At 41.1% G+C, this 19,173-nt stretch overlaps 2 protein-coding genes across 2 annotated transcripts; one reads left to right on the forward strand and one right to left on the reverse strand.

Annotated features, from left to right (window-relative positions):
* Positions 1 to 5,941: 5,941 nt before the first annotated feature.
* LOC119485438 (ladderlectin-like) lies at positions 5,942 to 9,807 on the reverse strand. Its single transcript, XM_037765060.1, has 9 exons — positions 9,084 to 9,807; positions 8,892 to 8,985; positions 8,755 to 8,802; positions 8,385 to 8,456; positions 8,006 to 8,038; positions 7,505 to 7,596; positions 7,078 to 7,203; positions 6,825 to 6,924; positions 5,942 to 6,160 (listed from the first exon to the last, which is right to left on the reverse strand). Exons 2-9 carry the CDS (start codon positions 8,971 to 8,973, stop codon positions 6,090 to 6,092), a joined length of 624 nt encoding a protein of 207 aa, XP_037620988.1. The 5' UTR covers positions 8,974 to 8,985; positions 9,084 to 9,807; the 3' UTR covers positions 5,942 to 6,089.
* A 6,138-nt stretch (positions 9,808 to 15,945) lies between these two features.
* LOC119485978 (ladderlectin-like) lies at positions 15,946 to 18,130 on the forward strand. Its single transcript, XM_037765837.1, has 6 exons — positions 15,946 to 15,988; positions 16,915 to 16,968; positions 17,139 to 17,230; positions 17,323 to 17,448; positions 17,828 to 17,927; positions 18,057 to 18,130. The coding sequence occupies exons 2-6, from the start codon at positions 16,917 to 16,919 to the stop codon at positions 18,128 to 18,130; spliced, it is 444 nt and encodes a 147-aa protein (XP_037621765.1). The 5' UTR covers positions 15,946 to 15,988; positions 16,915 to 16,916.
* The last annotated feature ends 1,043 nt before the right edge of the window (positions 18,131 to 19,173 follow it).

The raw sequence follows: 19,173 nt of genomic DNA on the forward strand, positions 1-19,173 counted from the left end.
GTGAGTGGTCAGATATATTCAGATGAGTTTCCTGAAGGAAGGCAATATCCACCTTTAACTGATGCAAATGTGTCAGGACTCTGTTGCGTTTCACATGATGGTTCATCCCCTTAACATTCCAGCTCACAAAAGAAATTGGGCACGTAGCCATCATTCCTAAAGTCACATTCTGTGCCATGGCCAGAGATAATGAGTATATCTAGTGACAAATAATAATTTGCACGTTATGCCCCTATCGTTGCTCAAGTAAAAAAATAAATAAATAATATAACATATGATGTAAGCCAAATGAAAAAATAAACCCAAGTACAGAAAACCCTTTAAGTCCCTCATTTCCCTTCTCTTCTCACCCATCCTAGCTGGGTTGAACCTTCTTCCCAAAGTAACAATATCCACACTATGTGCTTGCATTGGGGAAACTACTAAACTAGAAGCTAAACTCAACAAAACATGAAAACTTCTGGGCGTAGATATCAATATAAAATAAAATAACCCTCAATAAGGTTTCAACTAACTCACTTTAACCTTCCATTTATTTATATGTGAACTCACATCAAGAGGTTACATACTGCAAATGTATAAAGATAACATACCAATTGTAGAAAGCAAATAATTTAGGCCTACATACGGACCTTGACATTAACCTGATACTGGCTTAACACTATACCCAGAGTAAATAGGCAAACAGGCTGGTATAGATTATATCAAGTTAAATTGGGTGGAAATGAACATAAGCAACCTCCTAATGCTTTAAATAATTTCCCAACTAACTTATTTTAATTCACCATGGTTTAAACAGAGAGAAAAAAAAAAATACCTCACATCAGGAAGTTAGACATATCTGCAATTGCTATCTAAATATTACACACTACTGTATAATATAACAAATGAAAATCAACAGTGTACATTAACAGGCTTATAGGCTACTGACATTAGCTTGACATCATCACGTCACTTACCCAGACAGGCTGGTTTGAGATTATGTCAAATCAGTTTGGACAGCCTACAGTAAGAAATAATATCCTCCTTCCATGAGAGCCAGTCATTAACGAGGATCAGCCGCTTGTTTTGTAATGTTTTTCGTGATGTATTTCTGGGCTTCATCGGGCGACGTAAACATCTTCTCCACTCCATTGTAGGTAATACGAAGTCGCGCTGGGTGAAGTATGCCAAAGCGAAGTCCCTCGACCCCCCGCAGCTGCTGTGTGATGCCGTTGTATGCTGCTCGTGCGCGGGCGACTCTTGCTGTGTAGTCCGGATAGACGGAGATGGTTAGGTCGTTCACCGTCACTCGCCTCCGTTCCCTGGCAAGGCGCAGGATGTTGGAGCAGTCCTGGAAGTAATGAAAGCGGGCAACTATGGCTCTAGCGGGTGCCCCTGGTTTCGGTGGTGGCTGTGAGGTCCGATGCGCTCTGTCCAGTAGAGGAGTTTTATCCAGCTGAAACGCTTCTTTCAGCAGCGCGGAGACTGCAGTTGTGCTGTAGCTGCCCTGGCCTTCTGGTACCCCTACTATCCGTACATTGTTGCGTCTGGATCTTCCTTCCAAATCCTCACATTTGTCCTCTACGGCAGCCACCTGGGTTGAAAGTTGTTGCACTGTTTGCTGTAAAACGGCGACGTCATCTGAACATCCAGAAAGTCCCCTTTCCATCTCCTCCATGGTGTTTCCAATATGTGCCACCTCGGCTTTTATAGCAACTTTAAAGTTACACAGTTCTGTTTTGGCAGATTGTATCTCTAATTTAATAGCAGACATTTCACTTTCAAGCACAGACCGAACCTCATCCTTGAAAATAGCCGTAAAATCCGCTCGCAGCGATGACAGCAGCTCATTCTTAAAGGCCATGATTTCAGCTGGGCTTACCGCTGCTGGAGCTGGAGCTGGCTCACCTGAGTCACTCGAGGCCCCGGAGGGAGACGGTGCGGTAGTCTTAACAGGCCCGGTTGTTGCAGTGTTAGTATTACGGCCTTTGTTGCTTCTTAGAGCCATGGTTTCTTTTTCCATTTGTTTAGTGAGCAAGTTGGGTGAAAGACTGTGGGTGTTTTTGTCTGTATTACGCCAGAATAATGCTTAGATGACAAAAAGTTTTGAAGAGCTCTGCAACACGCTGCCTACTTCATCACCTGCTCACTAGTGCCCCCCAAAAAAGTAAAGCTTTTTATATTGTACTCCCTTTCCCCTTACAGTAGTGTTGTCAGAGCTGGTTGTGTGTTTTATTTCATTCCAATATTTTTCACCAAATTTAACCACCTTGGTCTTGACCGAGTCAAGACCAAGGCAGGACAAAACCAAGAGTCTCATTTATAAAACAGTGCGTAGGATCCATACTAAAAATGTATGTGCGCACAAAAGCTGAAAATGGCGTGCGCCAAAAAAAATCAGTCTTATAAAATTGTGTGTATGCACACCTGCAGGCAATGTTCCCTTTATAAATCACAGTCCACCTGGAAATGTGCACACGTGAATCCGCCTCAGATCTCGCCCTGTACACGCCCACATTCAACCATAAATGGTCGATGCAAAGCACCTCATGAATGTTTCTGCATATAAATGAACCTGCTGATCAATGGATCTTTCTTTACGGTGAATCACGGCAACTGCTGAGAGGAAGACTCAGAAGAGAAAGTTCTCTGACACCGAAATCGAGGTGCTTGTGGGTGAGGTGGAGGTTAGAAAAAAAAATATATTGTTTGGTGGCCACAGCAGCGGTGAAACAAATAAAAAAGAATTAACTTAGTGTCAATATGTTACTGTTGCGGTTAACTCCGTGAGCACGACAGATAGGACGGGCCCTGAAGTTAAAAAGAAGTGATCCGATCTGAAGGTGAAATCGAAGAAGAACATTGTGACCAACCGTCAGAGTGTGTCTGCTACTGGTGGGGGGGGCGAGGCCACACCTGAGCTCACGCCGCTGAAGCGCGAATGGCCTCCATACTCGGGGAAGCAAGTGTGTGGGGCATTGTGTCGGAGAAGGGTGAGGGGGTTCCCGGTGAAGAGGTTCCTGGCGAGGGGGCTGCAGCCGCAGAGCGTCCGGCTGTTGCCAACACCAGTGCGTCCCGTGCACATGGCACGCCTGGAAGTGGCCGCGTCCTGACCGACGCTGTCCTGCAGACACAGAGGGACACAATCAGCGCAATCAATGTAATAACTGACGAGCTGAAAGAAATGAGAGTCGTGCTTTCTGATATTGCATCCTCATTAAAAGATCTTGTTAAAAAGTAAACCTTACTTGTTGTCCTTCCTTCATACGCCGCATGACATCCTCACTGGTCCTTACTCCCTGTTGAAATCCCTCTTGTCGGCGAGGGGGCTGTGGGTCAGGGTCCTGATGCTGGGGAGGTGGGAGGCCAATCCTCTCCCCCTCGCCATATTGTGCAACACAACACACGCCCTGATAATCTGGAAGACTTTTTTGGGATGGCACAAAAGTCTGCCACTTGAGGCATCTAAACACCGCCATCAGCATTTGAGGAGGCCGATGGCTCGCTCCAAAACTGAACGCACACGAGTGTGGACATCGTTGTAGCGCACCTCCTCTGCACTCTGCGGGTTTGGGAATGGGGTGAGTAGCCAGCGCCTAAGGGGGTAGCTACTGTCACCTGCAGATTATAACGGAAAGTAATTATACATCAGGCTTGAATGGTTAGAATTCCTACAATACAGTGGTTATTAATTTACCAATAAGCCAGCCATCACGCACAGCGCCTGCCTGTAGTCTGTTCCCTACACAGATATAAGTCAGGATAAAGGAGTCATGTGTTGAGCCAGGCCACCGTGCTACCACATTTGTCATGTCCATGTTGGAGTCACATGTCACTTGGACATTAATCGAATGTACATGCTTCCGATTAACTGACATATATTCGTTATCATATGGTGCCCTTATAGCAATATGAGTGCAGTCAATTGCAGCGATTACATTTGGGAAACGGGACATTGCTGCATTGTATCGACAAGTCATATTATAATGCCGTCCAAGACGGCAGTCATTATGGCACTCAGGGACGGCTGTGATATCCCAGACCTAAGGATATGAATTAACAGAACTGTATTATTACCAAAAGGGGCTTTAGGCAGTAAGGTAAACATTATATATGATAATCATATCAAACACATACCTGTCAGCTAATTCCCGCTGGTAACAGCCAGTTGCCAGAAACCCCAGAGGGGTCAGTACCTGGATGTTAACCGGGATGGCGCGGTTCCGTCTGGTCGGTCACACTAATGCTGGACCCAGTTCAGCACGTAGATCCAAGAGCACTGCTCCAGGGGATCAAAATCGGCTTATTGGCCAGTCGACATCATGGGCCAGGAAATCATCACGGTCCCTGAACACTCGTTCCCTCCTAATCCTCCCATTCAGGTAGTCTTCCAGCAGTGCCAGCACATCCATCTTGCAACATTACGCACGAGTGTCACCGCAGTATTTATTGGTTTTCCAGCAATCAAAATAATTGCTCCACACCTTGCCAAATTGATCGTGTCAATTAGTGCTATCCCCCACCCTGGATATCATTTGTAAATGGAAGTTTGATATGTGAACACAATTTATTAATTTAATTTATTCATTTAACTGGTTAATGTAAACTTGGCCTGCATTAGACCTCAAAAGAGGACATGCAGCGTAACGATTGTGTGAGAGCTGTCACTGGCTTTATTTCCATACTTTGTTAATTTACACAATCCACATGTGCAGGTGGTGAAGATGCGTGGAGAAGGCAGTGTGTGTGGTGCACAGTGGTGTCTCCAGAGCGCTCTGTGCACCACAGTGCATACATAGTATTATAAGATATTATTAAAACTATTGGCGCTCTGTTCTGCCATTCTTTAATTTTTGGGGGGCGGGGGGGTTGTGATGGTGAGACAGCGTTGATGAGATATTGAGCGGAATTTGAATGGGGTTGATTGATATCTTTTACATTTGTAAGGTGCTTATGGAATAGTTATTTCTCACTAGCACAAATAACACTGCTGGTTTAAATGTTTATGATGAAGTGGATTTAAGTATGAAGTGAAATTAAATGTGTGAGAGGCATCATTATATGTATAATGATGACTCTCACATTTAATTTCTACAGTCTGGCTTCATTTCACCACCTCACCATCTGCGTCTAGTTTCCCCTACTTGGTGTCTCCATAATGTGCGTACGCATGGGTCAAAGTTTCCGTACCAGTGCGCACATTTTCCCGTCAAGTTTGTTTTTATAGATCCCAACTGTTGCGTGGGAAGTGGCGTGCGCACATTTCAGGCCCCGTTTTGTGCGTACGCAACGGTTATAAATGAGACCCCAGACCAGTGCGAGTAGTCCTACACTGCACTTGCGATAAAATGTGGAACATGCAAACCAGAGGAACTCCTCTAATTGATCTGAAAGATCCACATTCACATACAAACACCAACAGAAAATAAAAGAAGATTCCTTGATTCACTTCTTTTATTGCCATATTTACGTATGTGTGTATGTAGAAGTATACCATGAGAAATGTCTTGATAAAATAATTAAAAGGTGTTGCAGACATGAATTTTATGTGTGGGGATTTTCCTTTGTTTTCTATGAGAAAATCACAGTAATGATCTTAACAAATGAATCGGACAATGTGGAGGCAGTTTAGTAATATAACACCACAGTTGTGGTCTTGACCTGGTCTTGAAATAAAACCCAGAGTCCTCTTTGTCTGTGTTTTCTTTGATTTATCATACCTCTTATAACACCACAACCAGGGATTAAAGCATTAGTTCTGAGACGTGTGATATTATTTGAACGGCTTTGATACAAACCTGATGAATGACTGTCCGTCTTCAGACTACAGCTGGACTTCAACAACCACTTTTCAACCAAGCTCTTAAAGGAAGATCACACATTGTCCCGTTCTTACAAGTCTTTATTATGTAAAACAAGTCTACCGCCACAATCACAAACTCTTTAACTCAAAAGTTAATTAACACTTCATCATTTAATGTTTTGAAGAATACACGATGGAAATCTATAATTCAGTAATACACACAACAAAGTTCATTATTTGGCTTCAAACGGAAAAAATAACACCGGCCGATCCGTCCCAAGGCTCCAGATGTTTAGTCCGTATATTAACAGCTGAAAGGGTTCTTGGAGCAGATGAAGCGGAAAGAAGAGGTACACTGGAGGTTGTTCCACCCAGCTGAAATTTTATTTAAAAAAAAGAGAGAAAAAATAACATTAACAATAAATCCATTTTTAATCTAACAAATTATACACCATAATGTTCACTGTGATATCACTGAATTGCATTTTTTCCACAGAAAATGTAATAAATTAGCACTCAGACCAAAAAAAGGGTGAAAGATGGAAGACTTGTATACTCTAATGTCACTTTAACTCTGATCTGGGCATTGTTCCCTATCGAGACATATAATTACAGATATCCACTCTCTGAGACCAAGACAGAAATCCAGGTAGAACATTTACTCCTCTTACAACTGTATTTATATACGTAAATCTTATTTGGACTGAAAAGAGATGGAGAGCTTGTGGCACTCATGGTTAAGTGTGAGTGAAACTTAACTTAACTTAACTTAAACTGATTATAACTGGGATGGAAAAAATATTCCAATATCACTGTCAAATTTGACAAAAAATGATAAATGTGTCTGATGTTGCCCTCTTCAGCAAAAAAAAAAAAAAGCCAGGCAGCATCTTCACAGATAGCCACGTAGTAAATTTGATCTGAACTAACACATTAGCTAAGGCTACGTTTGCTTCATGTTATATTACCTGTGAGGAAATAATAATTGAAAACAGGTAAACGTAGTGAGAAGTTTAACTCGTGTAGCATGTAGACTTACAGCTGGTGCGTAAGTAGACGCAGGGGTAGCTGCTGGAGGACAATGGGGAGTACCAGTTGGTGTAATAGAAACCCTCACGGTCGATCCACATCCATCGGCCCTAAGAGACAAAGAGCATGAGTGTAAGGAAGTGTTGTCTTATAGTCTCTTCATTTGCTCTCATATTCATCTTGTGTAATTTTAGACTCCATTTTGGACCAGGTCCTGAGCTTGATCTGGACTGACTGAGTGGTATTTCTTCCTAAATCCAGACCTGCAGACTGAAGCCTCCAATCCACGCGTAGCTCTGACCGGTTGTCCGTGTGATCTGCTGGAGGAAGCTGTACTCTCTGCTGTTGGTCACAGAAGCCAGGTGGGCACCCAGGCCGTTGCAGTACTCCTGTCAGACAGAGGAAACACATCGGGATCTTTTAGGGCTATACAACTAAATACTTTTTCTTAATTTTCTTTTCCAAATGGAATTGTCTTTAGCTTCGATGTGAGCAGCTCATGTTTTCATGGACTGATGGTGACAGACTGACTGACCTACCGTCACCATCCAGTGGAACATTCATCATTTGATGGTTAACTTCTAAAGTAGCCTATAACAAAGTCTATCAGATGACAGGAAGACTTATTAAGCTGCTCACAATACCAATATAGAAGTAATTATATTATATATTATTATATTACAGCAGTACCTCAGCACTGTACCAGTTCATGGGAGTATTGACGAAGAGGAAGCAGCGAGAGTCGAGGCTGAACCAGCCTTGTGGACAGAAGTTATAACGAGCTGCAGACAGACAGAAGAGAGAACAGAACAGTTTGACTGACTGAAATACAATGATAAGAGGTCCTTTCTAATCTCACTTTTTACAACCTCATACAGAAGAAACTGCTATTCTAATGACACCAACATCTGTCTGTATGTATCTGATGTATTTTGGAGAGTAGTTTTATAGTAGTGGAGTATAATAGACATGTTGTAAGTAGTTAATAATAATAACACATGCAAAAATACTGCTCTGGTCCTTTAAAGCACGTCATGCTTAAATACTTAAGACATTTGACAATCTACGTGACAGGTAGGTGTTTGACTTTTATTTGTATTTTCTCTTTCTGTGGTGTCATTGTTGTTGCCATGACGACCTCAGTCATGAAGGAGCATAAAGGAAAGATTAAAACAGTGAAGTGGATCTTACATTCAGGTGCTGCTGCCTCCTCAGACTGAAGTGCTGCACAAACAGAGAAACAGTCAACACAATGATTAGTACTATTGTGTAAAATATACAATATATATATACAGTATATATGTATAGAGAGAGAGAGAGAGATGTGGTATAAAAATAAATAAAAAATACTGTACATGTATTGTGTGCATATTGTTGTTTAAATGTCTTTAATCTAATTGAACTTTTTTCTATAGTACAACAATATGTGGGACAGTTAGGGAGTACTTGATAAAGTATAACTGTGATAACTGAAATATGTATTTCACAGCTTAGTTGACTATGAGCAGCCACAGCATATAGAGTGGCGTGTGTGTGTGTGTGTGTGCGTGTGTGTGTCCTTCCTGATTACCGTTTCTGGGAACAGGGACAGAATCTTCTGGCACAGATGCTTCTTCTTTCTTCATCATCTTGTCCTCCATCTCTGAAACATCAACAGCTTCATCAGACCTCAATTTAGTTGAGAGTATTGACATTACAGTATATCTATTTTGAATTATTCTTCCCTTTCAACAACAAACAGATTGACAAGTCAGAAAAACTCAAAACTTGAAATGGGAGCCTACTGGTGGAACTTGTTTATCCTGGCTTTGGATATTAGTTGACTTAGTTGAGCTATTTTGATTAGTTAATTTTTCTCAAATAGCTGTCACATCGCAGGCTAAATAAAACATGAAACCAAACTGAAAAAAAGCTGCATGAGATTTAAAGAAGACACTAACCAGGTGCAGCAACCGACTGTTCCTTCAGGGCCTCTGCTGCTGCTGCTTCTGTGGATGAATCACATTAATGTTGGTGTTAGATAGATGTAGGTCTGACTGTCTGTGTGTGTATTAAAGCAAAGACCTTCAATACTGACCTGGAGCATGCTTCTCTTTGTCTTCAGCCGGAGCTGCAAATGCAGCACAGAGGAGAATGGAGAGGACCAGGACCGTCTTCATGGTGATGATCAACTGAGGAGAAGAGAAATCTGCCGTTAAAAATACAGAGAGGGAGAGCAGAACCATGAGCTCCACTGAATGAAAAGAAATACAGCAGGTGTCTTACTTACTTGTCAGGTAAATGTAAGGTGATGTTGTTCAGGTATCAGCTCAGTGATGGATGCAATGATGATGAGGAGGTCTCCCTGCTCTTTATATACACACTTGAACCACTAGTCACGTTCATGGGGGGGGGGGGGGGGGGGGGGGGGGGTTGGGGGGGTGGATGGCAGAACGTGCTGATATTTGCAGGAAGATGATTGCAAATAAAGATATGAACCTGAACTCTGATCTTTTTGCTGACAGCATGTAAACAGTTGCAGCACAAACTCTCTCTGTTGTTGTGATCTCAGATCAGGTTAATGGTTTAAAGGAACTGGAACTTGACTGGATATTCAGTGAGGTCTGTGCGTCAGCTGTGTGTTCTGCACTTTTAAAGAACATATGAACAGTTGTGATGCGCTATTCAACATTTAAGGTTCAATGTGTAAGATATGGACATCATTTTAGTTTAATACATTCAAAAAATGAACTAACATTATCAACAGAATGTGAAGAGGTTAAGTATTGACATAATGTCAAAGAGGTCTATGTATTGTGTTTGTATTCTTACCCTGCTGTTAGTAAGTAGTCGGCTTTATTTTAATAACCTATGACTGTGAATTTAGATTGTATGGAGCCAGTAGTAGAGGGGAATTGCTGACCCCTGTTTGTTTGAAGAATGTGACCGGACATTAGGGCTGCACGATTATGGCCAAAATGATAATCACGATTATTATCACAATCATTCATAGATTTTAGAGACAACATATTTTTATCGCAATTTCACATTTAAATAAACAGAGCGCTGGTTTCACTTCCATGTTGTGCTACATTCCGACTGTCAAAAATTCTAAATATTATTGTTTTACTTTGTTGTTGTCATCTAGTGTGGTTATTTATATAAAGACTCACAATATAAAAATAAATAAATGATTGTATTTTTATTTAAATATTTGCTTTGATTTAAAAAAAATCTTGGCATTAGCAGTTTTAATTATATTATAAGCTTCTTAGAGCTAGTGTTAGGAAGTTGAAGAGGATATATTTTATATTGCAGTGAAAACATCTCCTTCAAACAACTGGATTTATTCAAATTTCTCGCCAAAAACTACATTTTACAAGATCACATTTGAGCGCATCATGATAGCGTTAGAAGTTACCATCGCCCAATACTCATTTTTAGTGATTAGAGCTTGAACGCACCACCAGCACTTCAGCTCCGAGCTGTCAGCAGACGAGTCGGTCGCTGTGATCACTCTGAGCGGCATCATGGGAATGAATTACAACATAACAAGTGTCTGATTAAGTTAGTTGTTCCAGATGTTTGTGTGACGTTACTGTCTGTGCCGCTATGTGCCGACGTAAAACCATCATGTGGCGGCTGCACATGTGACTGGCAGAAAATCCGATATATGAGACTGCTGATTTCAGAGCACTTGATTTACGCGTGGCACGCATTTTAAACATCAACATGCGATCATGTTCATTTAATTGTGAGAAACCAAAATCAAGATCGCGATTAAAATTAGATTAATTGTGCAGCCCTACCAGACATTACACATTGCACCGTTAAATAAAAGTACAGCAGTATGAGCAGAAAAAAAAATGTACTTTGTAAACTACTAAGTTAAAGTAGTCAGTATGCAGGAGGAATGGCCTCTGTCACATCTGAAGGATCATAGTGGAATAAAGGAAGTCTTAAATCTGTTTATCGTTCTTGTAAGTCTCTAGTTAATCATCGTACTTTGATCACCGCTTCAATCAAGGAAGCAAGACGCCTACTGAAAAGGAAATAACAAAATGTTTTATTGTCTTGTTTCTCAAGAGTTTGAAGGTAGCTGTAATAGAGCTAACTGGATTCCTAGCTTGCTGTCATTGTTTAATTCCCGTATTTTGGTTGAAGTGTACCCACTTTACCATTCTCTACGACACAAATTTTCTAATCAATCTTATTTTTACTAAACGGAGCCCTGCCCAGCTCTGACCAGCAGCTCTAATCAGCTGCTGCTGCCTCTGCAGTGATTGTGTGATCTGAACATGTCTTCCAGTAAGGACAGGGAAGTCCAACTATTTTCTGAGTTGTGTTTATGACTCTCTGGAGAGCTCTTCTGTCTGCTGCTGAACAGTTGGCATACCATCTTGTAATATAGTGTCAATACACTTTGGAACAGCGGTAGAGTATGTGCAGCTCACAGGTTGCTTTTCCTAAGTGTCCTAAAATGAATAAAGGTGCTGTTGAGCCTTTTTTTGTTACCAGAGCAGTGGGGTTGATCGTCTATCTGAGGTCATCTGTGATGTGTGTTCCCAGAAACTTAAATCTGGAAACCCTCTCCACTTCTAATCCTGTGATGTTTAGAGGAGAGGGGTCCTCGCGGTGTCTCCTTAATTCTAGGATGAGTTCTCTGATGTTCAGTGATAGATTGTTTTCCGTGCATCATCCTGCCAGTTTGCAGACTTCACCTCTCATCTCTATTTGAGTTCAGTCCCACCACTGTTGTGTCATCTGTAAATGTAATGATTGTGTTTGAGGGGATGCAGTCGTATGTAGAGAGCGAATTGTATCACAAAACAGATGTCAGTGATGATGTCAGTGTGAATGCCGCTGAATGGAGAGCCACTCAGTGCTAACTTGTAGACCGTTTTGATTTTGATCATGTGTTTTACCTTTTACCTGAAACCAAAATAACATCATAATAATCTGCTCTTTTTGTTTTAATGTTCTACATTTGGCCCGTTGCTGTCCATGTAAATGAGGCAAAAATGCTGCAGATGAAATGTAAATGTTTTTCTATATGAGCTGTTTGGCTGAATTTAACAGAACTATAATGTTTGGTAGGAGTCTCGTGTTGCATTTTTCTTTGTGTATGTTTGCCAGTAAGCAAGACAGAATTAAAATTAAACTTGCCCCCAAATCTTCAAGCGCTCACTCTCTGTGAGCTTGAAATGCGTCTTTAACCAGTTTGTAGTTTGTGTTTTCTGAGAGAAGATTGTGCTCAGCTCGGGGCGGATGTTTCATCCTTAAAATCGCAACGGTTTTTGAAGGAAGTTTGGTGCAGCGGTTTTGGAAACAGAGGGGTAAAAGAGGAACGTATTTCATAAAGTTAAATTCAAAACATTTGTTTTAATAATAAACCAATGATTAACTGCAGTTATCAGATAGATATGGTGTGATAAAAGTAAAACATGCAATATGATGTTGTTTCCTGGTTCAGATTCAGATTTATGATAGGGATTTAAAGGGTGTGGAGTGTTGGGAAAAGCAGGGCAGAGTGCCGACCTCTCTTACTGGAGGAAGAGGAGATAACAGATTATTAGTTTGGAAGAAAAGATAAAGTAAAGGATTTATTGTACTAAAGAACAGGCTTCCAATAAAACATGAATATTTTATAGCCATGATGACTGATAGGCTGCCAACTGGACACTAAAACGAACTCCAATCATCATTTCATTGAATCAATCATTGCTCTATGTGTTTTATGGCTGTAAATTATTTGTGTGTTGTGTCTCTCTTCTAGTGCTTTCTAATCCACGATGTTGCCTTTTTCTAAACTGAGATAAACATGCCCTTGACCTACTGCAACTTTGTACTATGATATCATTAACTACAGTATATCTGTCTTCTCATCCGACTCCAGGCAAGACATCAAACAAGAGGATTCCTTGTTTTTTCGAGGTAGATTATGACCAATTTGGGCATTAGGACGATCAAGTCTAGAAGGGAGCCCGCAAATTGTGAAATCTGATCTGAGATCTGCAAAAACTTGCAAAAACTCTCAGGATTCGCTCCCCGACGACTTATCCTAACCTTAACCATTCAAGGTCAATGCCTAACCTTAACTATTCGAGGTCAATGCCTAACCTTAACTATTTGAGATCAATGCCTAACCTTAACTATTCAAGATCAATGCCTAACCCTAACTATTCGAGGTCAATGCCTAACGTTAACTATTTGAGATCAATGCCTAACCTTAACTATTCAAGGTCAATGCCTAACCTTAACTATTTGAGATCAATGCCTAACCTTAACTATTCAAGGTCAATGCCTAACCCTAACTATTCGAGGTCAATGCCTAACCTTAACTATTTGACATCAATGCCTAACCTTAACTAATCAAGATCAATGCCTAACCCTAACTATTCGAGGTCAATGCCTAACCTTAACTATTTGAGATCAATGCCTAACCTTAACTAATCAAGATCAATGCCGAATCTTAACTATTTGAGATCAATGCCTAACCTTAACTATTCAAGATCAATGCCTAAACCTAATTATTCGAGGTCAATGCCTAACCTTAACTATTCAAGGTCAATGCCTAACCTTAACTATTTGAGATCAATGCCTAACCTTAACTATTCAAGGTCAATGCCTAACCTTAACTATTTGAGATCAATGACTAACCTTAACTATTCAAGATCAATGCCTAACCCTAACTATTTGAGATCAATGCCTAACCTTAACTATTCAAGGTCAATGCCTAACCTTAACTATTTGAGATCAATGCAGAACCTTAACTATCCGAGGTCAATGCCTAAACTTAACTATTTGAGATCAATGCCTAACCTCGACTATTCGAGATCAATGCCTAACCTTAACTATTCAAGGTCAATGCCTAACCTTAACTATTTGAGATCAATGCAGAACCTTAACTATCCGAGGTCAATGCCTAACCTTAACTATTTGAGATCAATGCCTAACCTCGACTATTCGAGATCAATGCCTAACCTTAACTATTTGAGATCAATGCCTAACCTCAACTATTCAAGGTCAATGCCTAACCTTAACTATTCAAGATCAGCAGGAAGTGTTGATTTAAAAATAAATCTTTACTTTTTTTCATCTCCATAACATATTCTACTGATATAGACATCGAAACTGAAGTAATGTTGCTGATAGGATGTTAATATACTGTCAATAGATCACTTTCACTGTCTTTTGCTGCTGTGAACCGCGCGGCTCGCGTCAAAAATAGGCGAGACCTCGAATCTCTAGAAGAGATTGATCAGCTTAGATGTCTAACGCGAGCAGTGTGGCTGCTCTAACCTGTTAACACGGACGGCGATATAAAAAACAACAGGTAACGCAGCCGCCACACGCTCCTGACGTTCCTGGTGTGGCCGAGGCTTTAAGGTTAGTCAGTGACAGACATTCTTTCAAATTCTGTAAAAGCTAATAGCTAATGCTAATCAGATCTCTCATGTTTATGTGTAACATTACTGAATTGACACCTCTGAGGTCTTAATATAGCCTATGCCTCCTTTTCTAGTTATAGCCAATTCTTCCTGCACATCCATTCATTGCAATTCCAGAAGATTTAAAATCAGGCAGCAGGGTCAAACAGTGGACATGTATAGCCTACTATCCATGAAAATGTCACCACTTTGTTGACCCATATCGGTTTGATTGATGTTATTTAATCAACTTGGTGGGAAGTGATGGGAAAACACTTGCGTCTTCCTGCAGCACACCTCAATACTGACAAGAGGAGGCAAAGTCCACAAGTTTTACTGTTAACAAGAAGAAGGGGATGAGTCAATTTATTTCAGTGTGTATATATATAAAGATCACATAGCCTCATCACTGTCATCACTGAACTGTCTGGTACCTGAAGAACACTGCACATTTGCCTGACTGCTGCTTCTCTCTGTAAGTCATCAACGCTACCGCTTCGGCGTTGCTTCTTTAATGCGTTTGTATCTTTCTCTTACCTTTTCAATGCTTTCACTTTTCAGATCTGTGAGAATCCAGCTGCCTCCAGACGTTCATTAGCTCTCATCATGAAGGTTCTACTGATCCTCTCTGTTATCCTCTGTGGTGCTCTGACCATCAGGGCTGCAACAGGTCAGACACAATATTGATACGCTCAAATACTTGTACCATTTCAATAACACATTTTTGACAATTGTGAAATGTAGATGATATATTGAAAATGTGGGTCATGGGACAAGGGGTGGGATGAGGGTTTGGGACTCGTGTTGCGCATATATTTATGAAACAACAACACGGAGGCTCCATTGTGCGAACCAAGGCAGCAAACTTTATTACTCCTTTCAACCTTGACGTAAAAGCCATATTTATATATACACTGATCAGCCATAACATTATGACCACTGACAGGTGAAGTGAATAACATGGATTATCTCGTTACAATGGCACCTGGCAGTAGGTGGGATATATTGGACAGCAAGTGAACATTTTGAACTTTGAACCTTGTGTTGGAAGCAGAACAAATGGGCCAGCGTAAGGATGTGAGTGACTTTGACAAGGGCCAAATAGTGATGGCTAGACGACTGGGTCAGAGCATCTCCAGAACTGCAGCTTTTGTGGGATGTTCCCGGTCTGCAGTGGTCAAGACCTACCAAAAGTGGTCCAAGGAAGGAAAACCGGTGAACCGGCGACAGGGTCAGACCCGAGGCTCATTGATGCACGTGGGGAGCGAAGGCTGGCCCGTGTTGTCTGATCCAATAGAAGAGCTACTGGAGCTCAGATTGCTGAAAAAGTTAATGCTGGTTCTGATAGAAAGGTGTCAGAACACACCGCCAAAAGCACCTACAATGGGCACGTGAGCATCAGAACTGGACCACGGACATCACGCGGATGGCAACGAGTTGGAGGTGTTGACTCGGCCTCCAAATTCTCCAGATCTCAATCCAATCGAGCATCTGTGGGGACCTACTCAATATTAGGCAGGTGGTCATAATGTTATGGCTGATCGGTGTATAGTATAATATTCACAGACCTGTCCAGGGTGTACCCCGCCTTCGCCCAATGTCAACTGGAATCAGCTCCAGCCCCCACTGAACTCAGTGGCACTTATTTATTACATAACTGTAAAAAAACTGATCTACATTAACTATCTTTGCCGTTCTTTTCCCTCAGTTGTTCCTGCTGAGGTTGCTGCAGTACAACAGGAAAACAAACCCTCACCAAAATCAGGTTATTGTATTTATATAACTTCACTTCAGATATTGTTGCTGTAATATGAAGCATCTTGTGTCAACACATTGGGTGTTCCTCATTTTCTTTGTGAATTGTTGCTGAAATTTTCCTTTACAATTAGAGACAATATTATTGATTTGAGCTGAAGGAAAACTTGGTGAATTAGCAAAGGGAACAGTTGTACTGTAATCCTAACCTAATTCTAGGGATATACGGATACCATTATCGGGTAATGAGTCCAACACTGTGCTCATGTACTCATACTTGTTAAACTACTCCGATACAACTGCACTTGATGCCACTTTATGACAACGTCATGTTAATCGTCATGACTGGTGCCTTACATGCAGAGTTGCCGTGGTTGAAGTGCCTAATAAGCCACTCAGCTGCAACCATAAGCCGATGCACAAACAGGTTAAATCCATCATTTACCGCTAGCTGCAGTGTATGAGCAAAACAGGCAACTGAGTCCTCAGTTCACCTGAAACGTCCAGGAGAGTTAGCAGCCGCGATGTAGCGTGCATTGTCGTGGACAGATGCAACCACTTTCCCGGTAAGTCTAGTTAGTTTAGCTGCCAGGTTGTCAGCTGTGTGTCTGCCTGGCGTACTCTCTCAGGATTTCTGCCAGTATTGTAAGCCGCGCTGCTCACGCGGACTGTGTGGCTGCTCTAACTTTTTAACAAGGATGCCGAAATAAAAAACAACAGGTTCCGCAGCCGCCACGCTACGCTGCTGAGATTCCCTGTGTAGACGAGGCGTTACAAGCTGCACAGTATACTGAAATGATACAAACTCCCTTAAAATGTTTTACTTTTTATCTTTCTATCCAGCTTTGTCCAAGAGAAAATAATGAGTAATGAATCTCACACAAAGAATACATAACTCACTTAACCTTACAGACCTTATGTTGTTGGGTTTTACAGGGATGGATGCTGACACTGCTGTTGCTGCTGGCGGGGCAGCTGCTCTACCTGAAGGTTAGAAAATCACACTACTCACTTTCACAGCAGCATGACAAAAAGAACTTCAAATCCGTTTCTGTCCTGAGATACTGAATAAATTCCCCAAAAAATAATGAGTTAAAAAAAAACAACAACATAAATTTTGGAATTTGATTTAATTATTGTTTTTTTCCAATTCGTTCCAGCTCGTTTTGATTTCTGCCTGGATGGTTGGCATAGTTTCCGAGGTAAATGCTACTATTTAGCCAACCATGTTGACACCTGGAACGATGCAGAGGTAATAACATATTATTCATTAAGACAGAAAAGTTTAGAGCTCTTGCTCAGAATTACAACAGTACAATGTTGTTCCTCTTGTCTCATCCTCAGAGCTATTGTGCTAGCTATGGTGGCAGTCTGGCCTCAGTCCACAACATCTGGGAGTACAACTTCCTCCAGCGTTTGGTCAAGACTGGGGCTCACACTTTAGCCTGGATCGGAGGTTACTACTTCGAGGTTTGTTCAAACATTTAAAAAAGCCTTTATTTTAGAAAACCTAAACTGTTACGTATTTAATGCTTTATTATTGTTTAACTTCATCGTCAAATAGAAATAGATTATTAAAGGTTGTGCACGTTGTGTTAACCTTAAATTAAGTTTTCAGCAAACTTTCAAGGAATTGGGTTTGGTTTAAAATGAGTTTTGTAGAATATAATTGATGGTTGGCAATTACATTTTGTTTTAGAAAAGTGAAACAATCTTGGTGAAAATATATTCAATGTTTTGATATTTAGTCAGAAATGTTCAAATCCTACACAAAGGTGCTTTAAACTAAACGTGTACATGTAGAGACACTGAAAAAAACTAAGTGGACTGTAACCGTGATTTCCCCCAGGGCGCTTGGAGATGGGAAGATGGCTCAGTGTTTGACTATCACAACTGGGATTCAGCGAGCTCCACTGACCGTTACCAGTGCCTACAGCTCAACTCTCAAGGTAAGAATAGAAAACCCACACAGTCATTTAGACAAGAGACAGGACTATGAGGCCTACTTCTACCATTAAACTTGATTGATGTCATTTTGTTGCCACTGCTGATGATGCTGATGTTAATGGTTTTTGTAGAGTCCCTGGGCTGGTCCAATCACGGCTGCACCATGCGCTTCCCATTCGTCTGTCAGGTGAAGCCAAACTGCTAGTCATCACACAGTGTGTGCAATGCTACCGCTGACTTCTACAGATGATACTTGATGCTGCTGTTCTTTATAAGACTGCATACACACACTATCTGTAACATTAATTACAGCACAAATGACTCCATGTCAGTCGAGTGGGGTTTTCGTTGTTTTCATATGTATTTTTTCACGACAGCAGTTTGGAATGTAAGTATGTTATTTTATTGTTTGTATTAATTGCTATTGTATCTGCCTAAAGAGTGTAATAGACTGTATGTATTAAACAATAAACAAAACTTATTTTTGAGCTGCTGTCCTTAATACAAAATACAGGCTTGAATAGAAAATGCTCGTGTCACACCGAGGCAATCAGCTTTATTAGGGTTCAAACCTTGAAGGGGTAGAACCTTATTGAGTTTGTGCCGGTTTGTTATTATTTGGCGTCTTCCGCCGTGGCTCGAAATGCCATGAGCTGGAATGAGCTAGAAACATGAAACCTTGGTCAAATAACTGGAAATGATGGTGCAAATGCTTCCCAAGAAATTTGACCCCAATCGGCCACATGGTGGTGGCGCTAAAATCAACACCCAAAAATGCAAATTTGGAAAGGCCACGCCCCTCACACAATGAGTCTGATTGAATTTGGCACACATATCTAGTTCAATGTGTTCTACAAAAAAAGCCTCTTAGACCACAGAAGATGACCCAGCACCTTCCAGCCCAGCAGAGAAAGCTCTTACTGTCTGCTGGCCAGCCCACACCCGTCTTCACTTCAGCCTTATTAAGCAGAGCAAAGCAAAATCAGTCACAAAAACATATGACATAAATACCATAAATAAATCAGACATTTAGCTACAGCTGACATTAGGACTGTTGTCTCTCATGTGGTGTGACAGGAGATCTGTGCTGACAGGAGATATAAACTGGAGCTTTCTCAGGGACTCTGTCAAAAATATAAAAGTTAACATATTACAGCATAATTGGTTTAGTTAGCGACACCAAAAACCCCAAGCTAATGGTACACCTAATAATTTTACTTACCTCTGTGTCTAAAGTTAACTCAACGT

This window comes from Sebastes umbrosus, chromosome 3, assembly GCF_015220745.1.
Source record: "Sebastes umbrosus isolate fSebUmb1 chromosome 3, fSebUmb1.pri, whole genome shotgun sequence".
In the NCBI taxonomy this organism is placed as follows: domain Eukaryota; kingdom Metazoa; phylum Chordata; class Actinopteri; order Perciformes; family Sebastidae; genus Sebastes; species Sebastes umbrosus.